General features: G+C 43.9%; 1 protein-coding gene and 2 pseudogenes across 6 annotated transcripts in view; 2 read left to right on the top strand and 1 right to left on the bottom strand.

Moving 5' to 3' along the window:
- The window catches only part of Tpst1 (tyrosylprotein sulfotransferase 1), a 90,722-nt gene that overhangs the window by 53,961 nt on the left and 17,809 nt on the right, over positions 1-18,952 (top strand). For 3 of the 6 annotated variants that reach the window (XM_010625004.2, XM_010625003.2, XM_010625002.2), the window contains exon 2: positions 9,624-9,822. The exons of the other annotated variants lie outside the window; for them this stretch is intronic. In XM_010625004.2, coding sequence (XP_010623306.1) covers positions 9,624-9,822 — 199 coding nt within the window. The remainder of the gene's footprint in view (positions 1-9,623; positions 9,823-18,952) is intronic. 6 annotated transcript variants of the gene reach the window in all.
- On the top strand, positions 2,659-4,431 carry LOC104862772 (annotated as a pseudogene).
- Positions 7,069-8,007, bottom strand: LOC117286518 (annotated as a pseudogene).

The raw sequence follows: 18,952 nt of genomic DNA, 5'->3' as shown, positions 1-18,952 counted from the left end.
AAAGTTAAAAAATATTAAATTAGATCTGTGAGAAGTGCCCAGCATAAATGCAGAAAATGTTTACTTGTAAGCCTTTTTTTTTTCCTGGAAGTTTTTAATCTCTGCAGACACAACCCCCATTCTCCAAAATTCCTAATACAGGCATGTAAATGTCATGTAGTATAGCACTTAGATGTTCTCAGGCTGTTTAATCTTATAAATTCATTAGCTATGGCCTTATAAACATGTAGTACTCGAGGGGTACGCAGGGTGGTACACAGCTGTAATCCCAGCACTTGGGAGGCTTGGGCAGGATTACAAGTTCAAGGCCAGAGTGGGCTGCATTGTAAAACTGCCTCAGAAAAAAAAAAAAAGTACTATTTGACTTTTCTTGCATATGTTCATAAACTACTATTACATGTTTTTTGTTTTAGAAATTGTTTTTTCTCACAGTAGTGGGGATTAAACCCAGGGCCTTCACAAAGAGCCACATCCTCAACCTTTAAAACAAAATTTTTTTTGAGACAGGGTCTTGTTCATTTACTCAGTTGCCCAGGTTAGGCTCAGACCTGCAGTCTTCCTGCCTCAGCCTCCCAGAGTGCTGCTGCTGCTTTTTTCTTCTTCCTTCTCCTCTCCCTTTCCTCCCAGCCCCCTTCTCTTCTCCCCCTCCGAGAAGCTTTCAATCATTCACTTAATCAACAACATTTATCTTTATATATTAATGTACTAGGTGTACTAACGTATAGTTCAGTAGAATGATAGAAAATGGGCAAGGAATCCATGTGTTGGGAAATTAGGCTTTTATAGGTATGTAAGTGAGAAATGATGGTAGCAAGAACTAAGTGGAGGCAGTAGGAATGTCCTACTTAAAACACAGGATAAAAGCCGGGCATGGTGGTGCATGCCTGTAATCCCAGCACTCAGGAGGCTGAGACAGGAGGATCTCTGTGAGTTCGAGACCAGCCTGGGCTACATAGTGAGTTCCAGGTCAGTCACAACTACATAGTGAGACCCTGTCTCAAAAAACCAAAAAAAACAAAAAACAAAAAACAAAAAATACCACAGGATAAAGTGTGTAAATTGGCAAACGTGGGAGAGATCTTGCTTTTTTTTCATTTCATCAATTTTGTTGAAAGGTATATCGCTGCCACCTCACAATTAATACTGATGTTTTCAAAATATATCAGCCTTATGGTAAAATTGAAATTATCCACAAAACATGGTTTACAAAAAGTTAAAGGTAGACTATACTGTGGTTCTTTGGTTGATTACACAATGCTTATTTATCTGTAACACGATGTCAAAATTGATTGCATCCATTCTGGATAGACTCAGGCTTCAGGCTGCACTAACTGTTTACAACACTAACAATATATGTACATCTCCTTACATTCATTGGCTCACATGGAAAATCCCAAACACTGCCTCAGCAATCTCATAATTATGGCAGTGCCTCCTTACTTTTCTTAAGACACATGGAAATTTGTGAAAGTATATTCGGTTCCTTAAAAAAAACAAAGCAAAACAAAAAAAAACTGGAAGCAATGGCAGTTGTATAGAAACAGTCTATAGTAAAACCTGGAGTGCTTTATCTAGCCGTAACTGAGAGCAAAGCAAGTTTTCAGAGTGATAATTGATCTTGACTTACTATGTAATAGAATAGAACATATTTTTAAAACTGGAACTAGGTAGACTGAAGAAGTAGATTCTTTATAGAAACTTTGATCATCAATACAAATGTCACCTGTTTTTTAGATAAAACATTAAAGATAGCTCAATAAGGGTCAGGGATTTAGCTCAGTGGTTCCACCACCTGCCTCGCTAGGCACGTAGACCTGAGTTTGATCCCTGGTACCAAAAAACAAAAAACACCCCAAAACACAACAAATAAATAAAGATAGCTCAATGAATATGCCAAACTTAGTAGGTCTGTATTTTTATACAAAATGTTTTTGAATTTCAGTGTAATTCCTATATAGCAATAGCAGCCTCATCTCTGAGCTATTACTTGCATTAAGTAGGCCATTATCACCTAAATGTAATACACTGATCCAGTATAGAAAGTTAAATCAATGTTAGAAATGAAGATTCGCGGTTGACCCTTTTCAGGCTTGTATTCATTGTTTCACATTTATGCCTTCAGCTTTCCAGATGGACTCATATCTGGACACTCCGGCCGCAGCCTTATATTAATTAGGCAGTTTTCCAAAGATGGAGAACATCATACTGATCTAGTTGATATTTTGAGGGTTCATAATTTAAATCTATTAGAACATTATGGAATCCATAGCTCAGGGTTGTGGAGAAAGGCTTCAAAATAAATGTTTTTGTTGCTGCAATAATATTATTTAGGTAAAGAACAAAACCCCCCAACTTGTTAAAAGTTTATAATGCTACTAGATATTGAAAGTAAATTTTTTGTACCTAAGCTTCATAATCGTATGTAGATATGTTAACATTTAGTTTTGAGTAGGAAAAGATAAATCATTACTGTAAGTTAATAAATTTAGATGGCAGGCTGGAGTGGCCTTGCCCACAATGAATGGCTGTTGCTGAGGTGGAGGCCCAGGCCCCGGTGCAGGGGGGCACGCCCCGGGCCCACGCCCAGCCCCAGCTGCTGCTGCGGAGCCCGCCGTGAGCCCCCTGCCCCTCCAGCACTGCCACGGCACAGCCGCAGCCATGGCCCAGACTTTGCAGATAGAGATCCCAAACTTCAGCAACTGCATCCTTGAGTGCCTCAATGAGCAGGGGCTGCAATGCTTGTACTGTGATGTATCAGTGGTGGTCCAGGGCCATGCCTTCAAGGCCCACCCGGCCGTGCTGGCCACCAGCAGCAGCTCCTACTTCCGGGACCTGATCAATAGCAGCCGGAGCACAGTGGTAGACCTGCCGGCAGCTGTGCAGCCACAGTCCTTCCAGCAGATCCTCACGTTCTGCTACGCAGGCCGGCTGAGCACGAACATGGGTGACGAGCTGGCTTCCTGCAGATCCAGGAAATCATGGAAAAAGGCACTGAGTTCTTCCTTAAGGTGAGCTCCCCAAGCTGTGACTCCCAGGGCCTGCATTCCGAGGAGACCCCCTCATCAGAGCCGCAGAGCCCCGTGGCGCAGACTTCGGGCTGGCCGGTCTGCAGCATGCCGCTGCCCCTGGTGTCTCGGACTCCGTACAGTGCACACCTGTGGCCAAGAGGCTGTGGGACAGCAGCTAGAAGAAGGCTGGAGGTGGCAGTGGGGCCAACGGCAACCACAAGATGGCCAAGTTCTCCACACCAGATCTGACCGCCAACTGGACGCCCCAGCTGGCCCCAGTGGTTGCAGCTGCAGTGGCAGCGGGCACATGATGAGTGAGCCTAGCACGTCGGAGTGGACCAGCCCAGGCACCTCAAGTGCCTACACCATTGACAGACCTGGCTCCTACCATAATGAGGATGAGGAGGATTCAGGTGAGGAGGGCACAGATGAGCAGTACTGGCAGATCTGCAACATGTACACCACATATAGCATGATGAATCTTGGCCAGACAGCTGAGAAGGTGGAGGCCCTCCCTGAACAGGCGGCCCCTAAGTCCCGAAGCCGCATCAGGGTGTAACAAGATCTGGCATCTTTCCCTGCTGAGCTCATCAACCAGATTGGCAACCACTGCCACCCCAAGCTCTGTGATGAGATCCTTCGGAGAAGCTGTAGCTGGTGACAGGCACCAATGTGTACATCACAAGGGAACAGCTTATGAATTGCCACGTCAGTGCAGGCACGTGGCATAAGGTCCTGCTGCAGCGGCTTCTGGCCTCCTTCTTTGACCGGAACACACTGGCCAACAGCTGTGGCACCGGCATCCGGTCCTGTACCAATGACCCCCTGGCGCAAGCCACTGGACAGCCAGGGGGTCCACGCCGTCAGGTGAGAGCGAGATGAGTGCCATTGCAGCTGACATGTGCACCAATGCCCACCGTGTGGTACACAGCAGCTGAATGCCCAAGGCCAAGCCACCCCTGGCAGAGGGTGACGCTTACACCTCCTTCATCAGTGACACGGGCAAGATGGAGCCGGACATGATGGGCATGGAGCACAGCTTCGAGCCAACCAGCTAGGACAGCAGGCCGGCCCCTCGGCAGAGGTCCTCCAGTAATGCATGGGACCCTCCCCAGGGGCTGTCACACTCTCCTTCCGTCACACACCCACCACCATCTTGGTCACGAGCTACTGTCTACCCCTCCCCATGACCCGCGGGTGGCGCTGCATGCTCCAGGCCCCTCTGCCTCCCTGTCCCACCCCTTTCCCACTGGAGCCAGGTGGAGAGGGCTGGCAGCCTGGGATGCGGGTGCAGTCAGGAATCCCAACCCCCTTCTAGCCCTCTGGTCATTCCAGCTCCCAGGTCCGGCTTGGGGAGGGGCCCTGGGGACTTGGGGTGCCCAGGTGCTCCCAGGACCCATCTACCACCTCCCAGTGCTTCCACATCTCCAAAGAGCCTTCCTGTCTGTGTCCCTCATCTGTCCCTGTGCCTGGGGGCTGGGTAGGTGAGGCTGGGGACTCTACTGCACAGCTAGGGAACAGGCTCAGGTGAGCCCCAGAGCAACTCCACAACTGATGGATGGAAGGTGGCCAGGGTGGCCCACACCCCTCTCCTGGCCCTTTGCTGTGGTCTGTCACCCAGTGGGTCCCCTGGGGCCTGAGTAAGGCTGGTCCTAAGTGAGGGGCGCTCTTGGGGGAGTGACAGGGCTTTTGGAGGCCAGGAGGATGGAGTCCCAGGCTCACAGCAGAGCATGTGGGTGTGCACGTGTGCATGTGTGGGTTTGCTTTCAGAACAGATGGAGGTGGAAGAAGCACAAAAGACCAGGGTTGGAATTGGGGGAGCAGGCTGAGGGTAACGCCCTTCCCCATCACCACTCCGCCCCATGGCAGGGCTCCCAGCCCCTCACCACCTGTACATACTTTTTAAGAATTTTTTTAGCGAATGAAATATTGAAGTATAAGATTTCCTTTTATTTTTCAAACCAACGGGACTGTGTCTGAGGTCCCCTGGGTCCGAGGGTGCCATAGAAGGCAGGACAGGTGGGCAGGCTGAATGCATGCATGGGTAGAATGTGGGTGCCTGGGCTCCAGTGGGTCCAGCCAGCCCTTCCCTCTCCCTACCCAGGGCTGTAGCTTTTGTGGGGTGTCCTAGGCCTTGGCTGACTGCTGAGCCTCAGTCCTGGAGGGGGCCCACTTTCATTGTTAGTGGTTATATGTGGAATTTTCTCTCTTACCATTCCTTTTTATTCTTGCCCAGAGTGAGTGATTTTGTTTTGTTTTTTTTGAGTTATAGATGTGAACGGAAGGTGCCCCCCCAGTCATTTCTCCATTGCACATCTTACTCAGCCCTGTGCCCCCTGCCTCCTCCCCTTCCCAAACTCCTCCTGCCCCTGGCTCCCAGCTTCCTCTTCCCAGGCAGGAATAAGGCAAGGGGTCAGCAGGGGCCGAGGATGGAGTGAGGCAGCTGGACTGGACCTTGGCAATCACAGTTGGAGACCCATCCCCAGCCCAGCCTGCTGGGCTCCCTCCTGACATCTGCTTGTTGCAGGGTGTCGGGCCTGCTTCCTGGGTTCACCCCAGCACCTTAGCCCTGGTGGTCCAGTGTGGGAGGGGGAATCGACACCCACAGCTAAAGCACAAGCACCTTAGTCGCACTCTCCCTCCCTCCCCCACCTGCCACAGCGCTGATCCCAAAGCTCAAAATCCTGGTCACTTGGTGAGTAGCTAGCCCTAAGGGGCCCTAGCCTACCCCAGGAGGAAGTAGGCGGCCCCAGGAGCCTCTCCCTGCCCTTTTTCTAGCAGGATGTCCTGAAGAGCTAGGTGAGTGGCAGAGCCTGTGGGTTTCAGGGACCCCAGCAGGTGTTTCTGACTCCCTGGGTGCAGTAGGAGAGGGTGAGGGGTGCAAGGGAGGAGAATCCTCACTAGGAGAGTCAAAGACAGGGTTGTGCCTTACCCGGGAGCCACCCCTGCACCCCTCCTACCCTACCATGCAGCCAGCTGCCTCTGTCCTGTCCTCGTCCCCTGCCCACCCACCCTGCTCTGCCCTGAGCTGCATGGTCTCCCCAGCCCCGTGCCCACCCTGGGCAGCCCAGAGAAACAGGAACGGAAAACTCCATCTCCTAGAAAAGCAAAGGACTCTAGGGCCCTCTCCCCGACTCCATTGGCCACCCACATCCCTCTCAGGGGACAGATCACCCCCCATCCCTGTGAAGTGCCAACACCCTCCCAACCCTGGGCTGCACCCCCATCCCTCCCTGGCCCCAAGTGAGATTGCACATTAACTACTGTAAGGAGAGGAGCAGCTTTAGGAAATGTGAACCTGAGCTCTTGTTGATACTGATGGTGGAGAAAAAACAGACGCCTTTGTAACAAATAAATAAATTTAGATGGCAGGAACAGAATATATGCAATGAGTGAATTTTTATTTTTTATGAATATAATTACTTTCTATTATTCCAATTGCAGTAGCAGTGTGTGGAAACATACTGCTAATTTTCAAAAGCCCAAAACAGATCATCTGCTTTGTATTGCTTTTTCTTTAGGTGTAGCATTCAAGTTCATAGTGACTCTGCTTATAAGCTAACAGTCCTGTTATAACTTGCTCAAGGTTAGGGCTACATTTAGCAAAATGTGCAATTCAAAAAACCATTACTTCAGCTGGGCGTGGTGGTGCACACCTGTAATCCCACCACTTGGGAGGCTGAGGCAGGAGGATCACTGTGAGTTGGAGACCAGTTTGGGCTTCATAGTGAGTTCCAGGTCAGTCTCAACTACATAGTGAGACCATATCTCAAACACAAAACCATTATTTCAACACTACTTCAAAAATTTAGATTAATAAAGAGGATGTTGTTTTCTAAGCTGCTAATTTAATGAAATGGTTAACATATATCAGAGATTGGAAACTCCTTGGGGTGTTTTGTTTTGTTTTTCCAAGTCAGGGTCTCATTGTGTAATTTAGGCTGACCTTGAACTCACTATGTAGCTCAGGCTGGCCTCTAAATCTTGATGATCCTCCTGCCTCAGCCTCCCAGGTGCTAGGATTACAGGTGTGTACCACGCCGCCCAGCCCTTAGGGTATTATACCTTCAAATGTTAGCTGACTAGATTGGTGATACCACTTTTCTCCTTTTGCTATTATAAGTCCAGTTGGTCTCTTTTGAAGATACTATTTCAATACTTTCTATACAGAGAATAACAACCAAATTTACCAATCAAACCGTTTCAGGAGTTGTTGGAAGGTGAGTTATTCTATAGTAGCCATGCCTTCAGTCGCCGCCCAGAAACAATCCGCTTCAACTTCTGAACATTCAGTTTGGAACACTTGTTTGATGAATATTCAGTTAAACACTTGGATACAAGCTCTTGCCAGAAGGTCAGATCTCTGCCATTTAGCTGGGAATGTTTCTGAAGACTTTCTCCTCCTTTTGTTAACCCTACTCACTTCTGTGCTTGGATCTCCCTTGCAGTGATAGATAAGGCCAACACAGAAGGCTTTGAATTAGAAAATATGATCCGGCAGTGACATGCCTTAAGCTGAGCTTCTAGCCTTTCACATTTAGGCCGTTTTTCCTTTCAAATGACAAGCTCTATTGAATGAGTGAATAAGTGAGTTGTAGAAATGGAAAGGCAGTGGCAGCTTTGTATTTCCAACCCACCTTCTCCAATACAATCTTTTCCTTTTACATCAAGCTGAAACTGTGAACCGACAGGGCCTTAATCAGATCATGTCAGTTGCCAATGGGATGTTTCTCTTCTGTTGATTTTTACAGACAGATAAAAGCAGCTCGGTCCAACACACTCAAGGTGCTTGGCTGTTGTCTTCATTTTAGACAGGAATCTGTCCAGTAAATTCACAGCTAGAGAAAATGTCTCTGTATCAATGCCAAAGAACTGAGACTAAACCGATCTTTCACTTCAAAGTCCCTCAGACTTGCAGTCATTCTAAGGCCATTATCATGTGCAGATTGAATTATCCTCAAGCCGCAGACCTTTGGCTGACATCCTGTTCCCACAGGGTATTTAGCTGGTGTAGCAGTTTCTGGAGTGAGTTGTTGTCAGGACTTGATCTTGGTAGAGGCTGCGGCTCCTCTGTGTAATCACCCACCCTGGGCCTGCTCTCTCACCTCACCCCACTGTATCGGATACGAGGACTTGAAGGCAAGGACCCTGGCGGGTAGGAGGGGAGAGGCCGGGAGGAGAACTGTCCTGGGTTGAGGGCTCCGCTGTGGGCCACCAAGACTACACTGCCCTGCTCCCAGTCGGACCCCAGCAAAGGGGATCTTGCTTCTTCCTTGTCCCATCCTGCACCCCTGGCTTTGCCTTGTGGATAGGCGATGGTGCCTCTCATCAAGACCTGAGGGACCATCTTATTCTTGGGGTGCACACAATCACCTCGGGTGGCGCATGTGTGATTTTTTTGTACAGCCTTAGGAGAGTACTGGAGGTGCTGTTACCTGAGCCACTTGGTAGAAATTGGACCTGTCCAAGGGAAACCAGGGTGTTCTTTACACAGTAGAGTTAGGAATATCAAGCCAAGGTCACCACAGGTGAAGCCATGCAGGGAGAAGTTACCGGGTAAAGGAAGGGGTGAGTTAAATGAGTCCTAGAGAAAGAGCTGAGCCAAGAGAATGTGGTGTTGAGCGAGGAGGAGAAGCTGGAGTGGGTGCCCCACAGGGTCCCAGAGAAAAGCCGATTTACTTTTGATTTTCTGTCATTTGAGGGGCGGAGCCCTTTTGAGAGAGTCCTGTTGGATATGATTACCTGCAGCGAGGTCTTACACCTAAAGAAAGGACTTTACCTTTTGCGAGGTTAACATGACTTTCTGTCTGTTAGCCTTGCATTTTATAGTCATCTGACCAAGATCTAATGCAGGTCCAGTTTAAATCCAGATGTCATTTCTAATTTATCCTAAGTTCCTACTTATTAGTCACATACAGTGAGTACAACCACTACAGGCATAAAGCACTGTACATTTCTAGGTCAAGATGTAGAACACATTTGTCTTATAATAGCAAGTCTTGTAATATAGAAAATCATAAAGAGCACTTCTGCTTCTTCGGTAGAAAATAAGATTCTTTAGGTAGTCTTCAGAAAACCAGAACAAGTGAATATTGCGTATTTTTAGTGATTTATAGTTGGCTGATTTTCCTCCAATGCTTTACTCTGAAAAATTTCAAACATACAAAAGGATAGAAAGGATTATATCCACCAGCTACATTCTCCGCTTAACATTTTACCATATTTGCTTCATTGCATATCTGTCCATCTGTCTGCCCATCCATCCATGCATATTTCTTTAAATGCATTTCAAGTAAATTGACAGGCAGCTTTTCCAAGTGTTTTTTCTTCTTTTTTCCAGGATGTAATGATTAATCTGTTACCACACTTTGTCCAGATGTTTTTAGCTGGCCCTTTTTTCTTCCAGAAATCTGAGGTTGCCAGTGATCACCGTCAAACTTAAATTATTTTTTTAAAAAGCCTGGTAAATGGCATTAAATCTTATTAGTGCCTTCTTTCACAGCTTCTTTATAACCCAGACAATTCTGAATTTTAAAATGCTTGACAATAACTTACAAAGGGTTTCTAACATCACTTAAGACATTTTAAACTGGTGTCTGTTTACGTTGCTTTCAGAGTGGAGAGATCGACAGACCAAGTCATCAAGCCCATCAACGTGGGTGCTCTGTCCAAGTGGGTTGGGGAGATCCCGCCAGATGTGCTCCAGGACATGGCCGTGATCGCGCCCATGCTTGCCAAGCTCGGCTATGACCCGTATGCCAACCCACCCAACTACGGGAAGCCAGACCCCCAAATCCTTGAAAACACTAGAAGGGTGAGTGAGATTTTTTAAGTGATGATGGAAATTAGACATGGTCCTGTTTTTGTTTTTTTTTTTCCTTGCATTTTTGTGATCAGAAAGTTATTTTAAGTTAGAGTACTTCTGTCTGTACAATGCTTTATCAGGTTGACTCTGGCCCTTCCCAGGAACAGTGGGGACATTTCTCTTTGATTTTGCCCAATTTCTAGGAATGATACCCAGCATCTAGGAATAGTACACGCACTTGGGGAGATTTATTCGTATACCCAGTGGCCACAAATTTGCATGCACAGCAGAGCTGTCGGTGACTTTACTCCTAGTTTCTTTTTCTGTTAAATCTGATGGCCACTTTACCTCTAAGCCTTTTTTTAGGTGAGGCATATTTTCTTGATTCCCTATGGCCTGACATTAACTACATGAGAGGGGTGACTGAACACATACGCCGTCCTGGCCTTCTAATCAAGAGGGAGTTGCTATTAAAATTAAACTAAGTTTTTCTTTTAATATGTTAAGCTCATATCTTTTTCCAGCTGTTGTTTCAGAAGTGCTGAAAATGCAATGAGGGAATCTAAATAAATACCCTATCTCAAATTAGACCCCCTTTTACATTCTTTAATTTTTTTATTATGGTAAGAAATACATAGCATACATTTACCATTTTAACAATGTTTAAGTGTACAATTGAGCAGCATCAAATACATTCACATTGTGCCCGTCACCACCATCTGTCCCTGGAACTTTTTCGTGTGCCCAAGTTAAGCCTCCTTGCCTGTTAACCTGTCAGTCCCGTGCCCATCTGCCCCAGCCCTGGCAGTCACAGTCCTACTTCCTGTTTCTCTATGTATTTTTTTTTAAAACAAGAATTCAAACAAGACAACCACGTTACCATAAATTCAGTGATAGGCTTTTGGATTTCCAGATTAAAATGCCTTGGCTCTCTCTGATACTCTGTTATTTCTATCAGTTTTCTTCATTCACCACAACCTTTAGCATCTATTTTTCTTTTAATCCTTTTAACTGCCAAACAAACTTGGGACAGATTTACTCAGTGAAGTCAGTTTCCATATGGATTCCTTTCTCTTAGGTATTCCTTCCATTTCTCTGTTTCAGTTCATCATTCATGGTGATACATGTACGATGGAGCTGTCTTATTATAAGTGATTACAGGAAAATAATTTTATTTCTAGTAATCGTTTTTATACTTTTCATACATATTATATATGTTTTACTTTAAAGATATATACATTTTATTATAAAAATGTCATTAAAATATAAGCTCACAATATAACACATATAACTAAAAAGGTAAGAGATAAAAATCACCTATGATGATACCACCCAAATACACCTATGGTATTTTGCGGTATTTCCCCTCTTTCTCTGCATTTTGTTGTACAGTGCATCTTATTATAGAATGTCCATGGTTGGGCAGTGTATAATCATAGGCACCATTGTAAATCCTTTTTTTTTTTCTTCATTTCTTGAGACAGGGTCTCACAATGCAGTTCAGACTGGCCTTGAACTCACCATGTAGCCCAGGCTGGCCTTGAACTCACAGTGATCCTCCTGCCTCAGCCTCCCGAGTACTGAGATTACAAATGTACACCACCGCCCTTACTTTAAATCCTTTCTAAAAACACAGTGGTTAATAAATACATGAACAAATGATATATTTCTCTAGTAGATACCCTGTCATTAATTTTATCTTTATACATCTTTGCACATAGTGTACTAAATTGGTTTTATACATGTGAATAATATTAAAGATACTTCTTAAGAACTACCAGCATAACTGAGGTGATTTTATTTTAGATTTTTCTAATTTTAATAGGTTTCTTTGATTAGCATAATTGAACATTTCCATTTATTTATTATTAGTAGTATGTCTGTATTCTGTTATGAACTGCCTCTAAAGTTTTTTAAGTTTCATGCATATGGAAGTTTTGTGAAGTATACTTTGCTCCAAGTGAAGCAGACATCAGCCTAGCATTCTACTTTCATAGCCCTTGATAACCTCTTGTAATTGGCATTTCATAGCTTTCTCCTTTGCAGAATCCTGAAAGGGTTTGTCACAAACCAAGATACACATATAAGTGATGTTTTGAGGTTTCCTAGGACAGTAGACATTACCGTTTTCTTACATGCGAGTTGGCTTGGCTAGATTATTCTTGGCTTTCTTAAGTGGTAGGTTGGTAAGAATGCTGTGGTTTGAATCCATGTGATGAAAACACATCCACACTGTGGCTTTTGAAAGGGTTTCAAACTGTACACTGGAAGAAAATCCACCCCCTGACTATCTCTAAAGTCATAAAGTCATGACATAACTGAGGAAGAAAAGATAATATAAAATATAATTGCATTTTGAGCCCTTTATCATAGGCATATGGGATGATGTTTTATTGAGGTTAGATTTCATATACTTTCTTATCAGATGTTTCAGTCCAATTCTGATGTATCTTCAGAGCTGTGTGTGTGTGTGTGTGTGTGTGTGTGTGTGTGTGTGTGTTTACCTGCCTGTGCTGTGGTAATTCAGATGCTTATACATCCAGCATTGATGAACATGAGTGTTTATAAAAGGACAACTTGTGAAGAGATTACTGGCTGTCAGAGATGGGCTCCAGAGAAAATGTGACTGAGGAATTTGTTCCTTTATTTGTGGTGTGAGAATAATTTTTTTTGGCTGGGAATGTGTAATCTCAATCTCAGTATCTAGCCCTAAAACTTCTGGTTTTCATACCGTTATGGGGAGTCCAGAAGTAAAAATATCTCGGCACATTTTCGAGACATACTGCCCAATTCTGAATATAAAATCCTGTGTTCAAGGCTGCTGTGACTCGCATGGTAAACTGGAAATGAAACATTAACATATTCTGCGTCCTCTTTCCCACCATGATCTCTAGTCTCCAAATAATACCACATGTTAGTAAATGGCGTTCTCCACGTTACACCTCAGCCTTCTCCCTCCTACATAGATTCTTAACCTTTTTGGACTTAGGGACTTATTTGAGAATCTGGTGAAACTTATAGATCCCTACCTCAGAAATATCAACACACATGCACAGAATTTTGCCCACAGTTTCTGTGGATTCATAGAGGCTCCTTATTAGGGTTCTTGAGAGGAACAGAGTCCATAGAAAATATGTGTGTACACTTATGCAAGGGGTTCAGTAGGTAGCTCACAGGACTGGGGTGGGAAAGTACACAGTGGCTATTCATACACTGGAGAACGAGAGGACCCAGGAGCTGCTCAGCCCAAGAAGCTGGAAGCTGTGGAACAAGAGGGACCAAGGATGCAGCACTGGTCCAGGTTAAAGGCCTGGAAGCTTGCTAGAAAGAAACTGCTATGAGGCTGTGGTGTAAACTTGGAGGCCCTGGAGGCCAATGTCCAAAGGTGACTGTGGCCAAGGACACTCCCACTCAGGAAAACTGGAATTCAGACATGGACACGCTCCCTTCTTCTTTCCCTCTTTTACTCCACGCAGGCTCCAAGCCCGTAACCGGAGTGGGTCGTCCCCTCTCTGTTGGCTGGCCCACATCTTGTCACCCACACACACCCAGAGCTGAGCTGTGATCTTTGCGAGGCGTTTCTTACACCAGTCAAGTTGACACCACAACAACCACGCACAGCTCCGAAGCCCATCAGACTCAGGACTCCAGTTTTATCGTCTTCTTGATCAAATTCATCCACTAGTATTTGGTGGGACTCACGACTCTGTATTTCCCAGTGAGTCTCTGTCCTGCATCCTGGGTTCATTATGTCCAACTGCTTCTGTGTCTCCACCTGGATGCCCTAAAGAGACTCAGATTCAGTGTCCACAGTGAAGTGTATTGTAGACACTTTTTCCGTGATGGGCAGAAGCTGGGCAGAACTGTCCACTGCACTGCACAGGAATCAAGCAGGGCTGGGAACGAGGCTCTGCTCGCCTGTACTTGCAGTGAGCCGGAGAGCAGATCTAAGTCAGGGCGCAAAAACAGTTCAAAGGCCTGGTGGCTAAACTCAGAAAGTGAGCTGCATACCTGAGTAGACCACATGAGTAGCCTTCCTGTTTATCCAGTCATCCAAGTTAGGGTTATTTAATCTTGCCAGTCATAGGCAGAAATTCTCAAGTAGCTCCACTCTTAGTACGGATAAAGTCCAAATTCATTAAGAATGACATTTACTTTTCAAAATATTTGGAGATGTTTTTAGCTATCTTGTTATTGTTTTTTCTTTTTTCTTTTCTTTTTTTGTACCAGGGATTGAACTCGGGTCCTTGCACTTGCAAGGCAGGCCACTGAACCTCTGAGCTAAATCCCCAGCCCCTATCTTGTTACTGTTGATTTCTAATGGTCAGAGAACTTACTCACTGTTGCCTCAGTCCTTTGAAATATATTGGAAAAGCTGCTTTGTGGCCATCACATGTTCATTAATACAAAGTTCCATAAATATCAGTTAGGTCATTTGTGTCCTAGTGTTGTTCAGTCTTCTAATTCTTACTCGAATTTTGGTTTGGCTTTGTAAATTCTGGGAAAAGCTATATGAACATAGCTTTTTCCTTTCCTTTCTATCGGTTTTGCTTCATGTATTTTGAATATATAGTATTAAAAGCATACCCATTTAGATCTTCTTGGAGAATTAACTTCTATCATTATGAAATATCTCTTCATCTCTGAGTTGCTCTCTGGAGATCGATCTGGTCTGATATAAATAGAGCATGACAGAGTTCTGTGCAAGCTGCATTTTTCCCGTCTTTTAAATTTCAACTTGTGTCTTTGTGTTTAAAATGTGTCACTTCTAAACAGGTAACACTGGTATTGTTTGTTCATTCTTTTTACATTCTCTGCATTTTATTTTATTTCTTTATTTTGGTACCGGGGATCGAACTCAGGTCTTTGTGCTTTTGAGGCAGGGGGTGGAACCACTGAGCTAAATCTCTGGGCCCCGATTCTCTGCATTTTAAATGGAGTATGTAAAGCAGATGTTTGGTGTAATGATTCATCTGGTTGGCTTAAAGTGTACATCTGACTTTTTATTTAGATCATGTCTTTGTTCCTTTATTTCTCTTTTCCTGCCTTGGTTGGATTAACTGATTATTATAGTATTTAGTTTTATCTCCTATTAGTTTTTTTTTTTTAAGCTATTCCTCTCAGAACAAGGGCCACAGAATTTTTCTATAAAAAGCCACATAATAGAAATGTTATGCTTTGTAAGTGACAAATGGTCTCTTTGTACTTTCCTTAAAGATTTGGATTTCTATCTGGTATTATTTCTCTTCTGCATCATGACTTTCCTTTGGTGTGTCTTACTACTGAGGGGCATGCTGCTACTAATTCTCTTGGCTTTGTTTTGTTTTTAGCTGAAAATGTTTTTATTTCTTCATTATTTCAGAGTATTTTTGCTGGATATAAAGTTTTAGGAAGACAAGTTTTTTGTTTTTGTATTGTTTCTTTTTTACTTTCAGCATCTGTTATTGGCTTCCTTTGCTTTAGATGGGAAATCAGCTGAGCTTCTTATGAATTTCATAGTTCTTTTGTTTTCTCTGCTGTAAAATTTTCCTTTTATATTTGATGTTCAGAAATTTGACAGTAATATACCCAGCTGACTGATTCTTCCATTTTTTTTTTTTTTTTGGTACTGGGGATTGAACTCGGGTCCTTGCGCTTGCGAGGGAGGCAGGCGGCGACGATTCTTCCTTCTGCTGTCTTTAGTCCGGGCCTAAGCTTTGATTAGTTTGTTGTTGTTGTTGTTGTTTTGTTTTGTTTTCCGGTACCAGGAATCAAACTTAGGTCCCTGAGCTTGTAAGGCAGGCACAGTGCCACTGAGCTAAGTAAGTCCCCGGCCCAGCTTCCATCAGTTTTTAATGAATCTGTCCAGGAATTCACTCATCCTTTCTTCTGTATCCACTCTGCTGTTAAGCTTGTCCAGTGTCTTCTTCATTTAGGATCATTTATTTTCCAGTTCTTGAATTTTCATTTCTCTACCAGAATCTTCCATCACTTCATTCATTCTCTTCATCTTTCTAAATTCTTAAATAGTCATCGTAACTATTTTAAAGTCTTCATCCACTGGGCTTTATGGACACTTTTCCTTAATTATGAGTTGTACTATGTATTTCTTCAGATGTCTTAGAGGTTTTGTTTTCATACTGGGCCTTTTATATAAAGGCACTGAAGCAAATGGACTAAATAATGTATTTTGTCTTGTTTTTCCCAGCGAGGACTTGTTCCTTCCTCCTTCACATAGCTAGGGTGATCAGTCAGCTGGGGCTGAACAGTGACTTTAATTTCGCTTCACCCCTGGATTCAAATGAGATTAGAGAGATTTGACTTTGATTCCCGTGTATTATGGGGATAATTTCTCTGACTTTATGAAAAGCATGGCTGGGAGGAAGTTGGACTGCAGTTCATCTCTGAAACACAGCTGCAGCAGGGCCCCGGGACCTAGGGCCACACTGGATGGGATCACCAGCCCTGACCCCAGCCTCGTGCTCAGCAGGATCCCTGTGGGCGGGCTGAGGGGTTTGTTTTTACTCCTGGGGTTCTTTCAGGTTCTAATCCATCCTAGCAGCCCATGCTGTCACTAAAGTGTCTGGCTTGTTTCTTTTTGTCTCAGCACAATCTTTTCATCTATGGCCGTCCTACTTTTTCTGTTCCTTGTACCTAGACTGGGTGGTTGCTAGAAGACAGAAAGATGCTTGTGTTCACCTAGCTTGGAAGAACTCATCTTTCGCTGGAGTTTGATTCACTGAGACTGTTGTAAGTGGCACATGCGAAACCTCTTGCTGGAGCCAGGCTTTTTGTGAGGAAAAGAAAAGTTTATTCCAGTCAACAGAGACTAAAATCAAGGCACTAAAATCGGGGATAGGTGTTAGCAGCTAGCTGGGAAAAGCCGAGTTTATCACATCCATGTGTGGATGGGCTGACATCGGGAGAGAGATAATAGCAGCTAACTGGGGAAGAAATTAGGCTTATATAGGTATTGAAGGGGCTAAGAAATCTGAGGTGAGGTTTATGATTAAGTCCAAGGACAGTCACTGGACTTTCTAGCACCAGGGAGACTGTCTTCTGTTTACTGAGAAGCAGCCTGTCTTGCTGAAAGCAGCCTGTTTGCTTTGTCTTGTTTGTTTGTGAAGGACTCACTTAGGTCAGGCATGACAAAGACTGTTTTGCATTCACTCCTTTTTGATGGCTTTAAAGAAAAATAAGTAGTTTAGTTTATTAGGTATTTTCTTGTTTTGATGAGAGCAGTGGTCTTTTGAGACCTACATTCTAACCAGGATGAAACTCCTAGAGTGGTATTGAGATTCTTATAAAGTGGGTGTGGTGGCATGTCTGTAATCCCAGAAGTTGGGGGGCTGAGGCAGGAGGATCTCCATGAGTTCGAGGCCAGCCAAGGCTACATAGTGAATACAACGCCATACTGAACTACATAGTGAGACCCTGTTTCAAACAAACAAACAAAAAGATTATTTGTCTTCTGCTAAACTTCCTTTTCACAAACACACACACACACACACACACACACACACACACACGTGCACGCACACACCTCACAAAATTTTGCTAAATTTCCAGGCTGGCCTCAAATTGGTGATCCTCCTACCTCAGTTTCCTGGATAGCTGGGATTATAGGCGTGCACCACCACATCCAGCTCCACTTCTTCTCTGTTCTTCCAGCCATACCACCCCATCTGCTTTTCCTTTGCATAGCAGTTTTACACATCCATTAACTTTATCCCTTCTTGTTTTCCCTTCTGCCTTGGTTTTCTGGGCTTCCTCTCCTTTTCATCTTACAACTTTGTCATTCAAGACTCAACTCAGAGATATCTAATTTGAGAAAGAGAGGGGGATGAATGTTCAGATGATCCCTACCTAAGAGAAGCACATATTAAAACTTTTAACTAGAATAGATTAAAAAAAGAGAAAGACTCAACTCAGGCCAGGTGTGGTATTGCTTGCCTATAATCCCAGCACTTGGGAGGCTGAGGCAGGAGAGTTGCTGCGAGTTCGATGCCAGCTTGGGCTACATAGTGAGTTCAAGGCCAGCCTGCACTACATAGTGAGACATTGTCCTAAGGGGGGGGGTGGGCAGAGATTTAGTTCAGTGGTGCCACCACCTGTCTCGAAAGTGCAAGGTCCTGAGTTAGATCCCTGGTACCAAAAACAAACAAAAAAAAAAAGTAAAAAATAATACATATTGACCATATCTTAGAGATCCTCCACATCATTACACAAATTATTTGTATTTTTAAAAGAAATGTACATTTATTAAAAATAAGCAAAAGACTTTTCAAACACCATGCAATTTACATTTTGTAGCTTTTTTCCCATTAAGTTTATTGGTATATTGTAGGTATACAATACAGTTACATTCATCATTAGGATCTTGGACCTTCACGTGATGTATCTTGGTTATTTTTTTCCCATTTCCCTGCCCTCCCTTCACCCTCTCCACCCTTTCCTATTTACAAAGACTTTATTTCCATGTTTTGCTTTTTCTCATATTTTTTCTTTTCCCTTCTTTCCTTTCCCCTACTCCCACTTCCCTTACTCCTTTAGATGTTTTCTTCCTATGTCCCAATATCAATTATACTTTTTTTTTTTGTACCAGGGATCGAACTCAGGTCCTTGAGCTTGCAAAGCAGGTCAATTATACATTTTGATCCCCATTCACACCCCCAGTCTTTCACACCAGAGAAGTTATTTAGTATTTACACATATGTGTCCTGTTTATTTCACTAAGAATATGGACTCAATGTGCATCCACTTCACTATAAATGTCTCTAGATTCTCATTCTTTATGGCTGAGTGGTACTCCATTCAATAAAAGAATCACATTTTCTTTTTCCAGTCTCCAGTTGATGGGCAATTGGGCTGTTTCCAAGTTTCAGCTGTTACAAACTGTGCTGCTATGAACATGGGTGTGCATATATTGCTGTGATATGATTCTTTTAATTCTTTTGGAAAGATACCCAGCAGAGGAATAGCTGGGTCAAATGGGACCTCTAATTCTAATTGTTTAAGGTATCTCCATATTGATTTCCACAGTGGTTGCACCAGTCAGCACTCCCACCAACAGTGAAGAAGGGTTCCTATCTCCCCACAACCCCACCAGCATTTATTATTGGTTAATTTCTTGATAGCAGCCATTCTTTCTGGGGTGAGG

Source organism: Fukomys damarensis, unplaced genomic scaffold (assembly GCF_012274545.1).
Source record: "Fukomys damarensis isolate Sample0158 unplaced genomic scaffold, DMR_v1.0_HiC HiC_scaffold_17, whole genome shotgun sequence".
Taxonomy (NCBI): domain Eukaryota; kingdom Metazoa; phylum Chordata; class Mammalia; order Rodentia; family Bathyergidae; genus Fukomys; species Fukomys damarensis.
The sequence above is the reverse complement of the archived record's forward strand: the minus strand, read 5'-3'. Positions and strand labels throughout refer to the sequence as shown.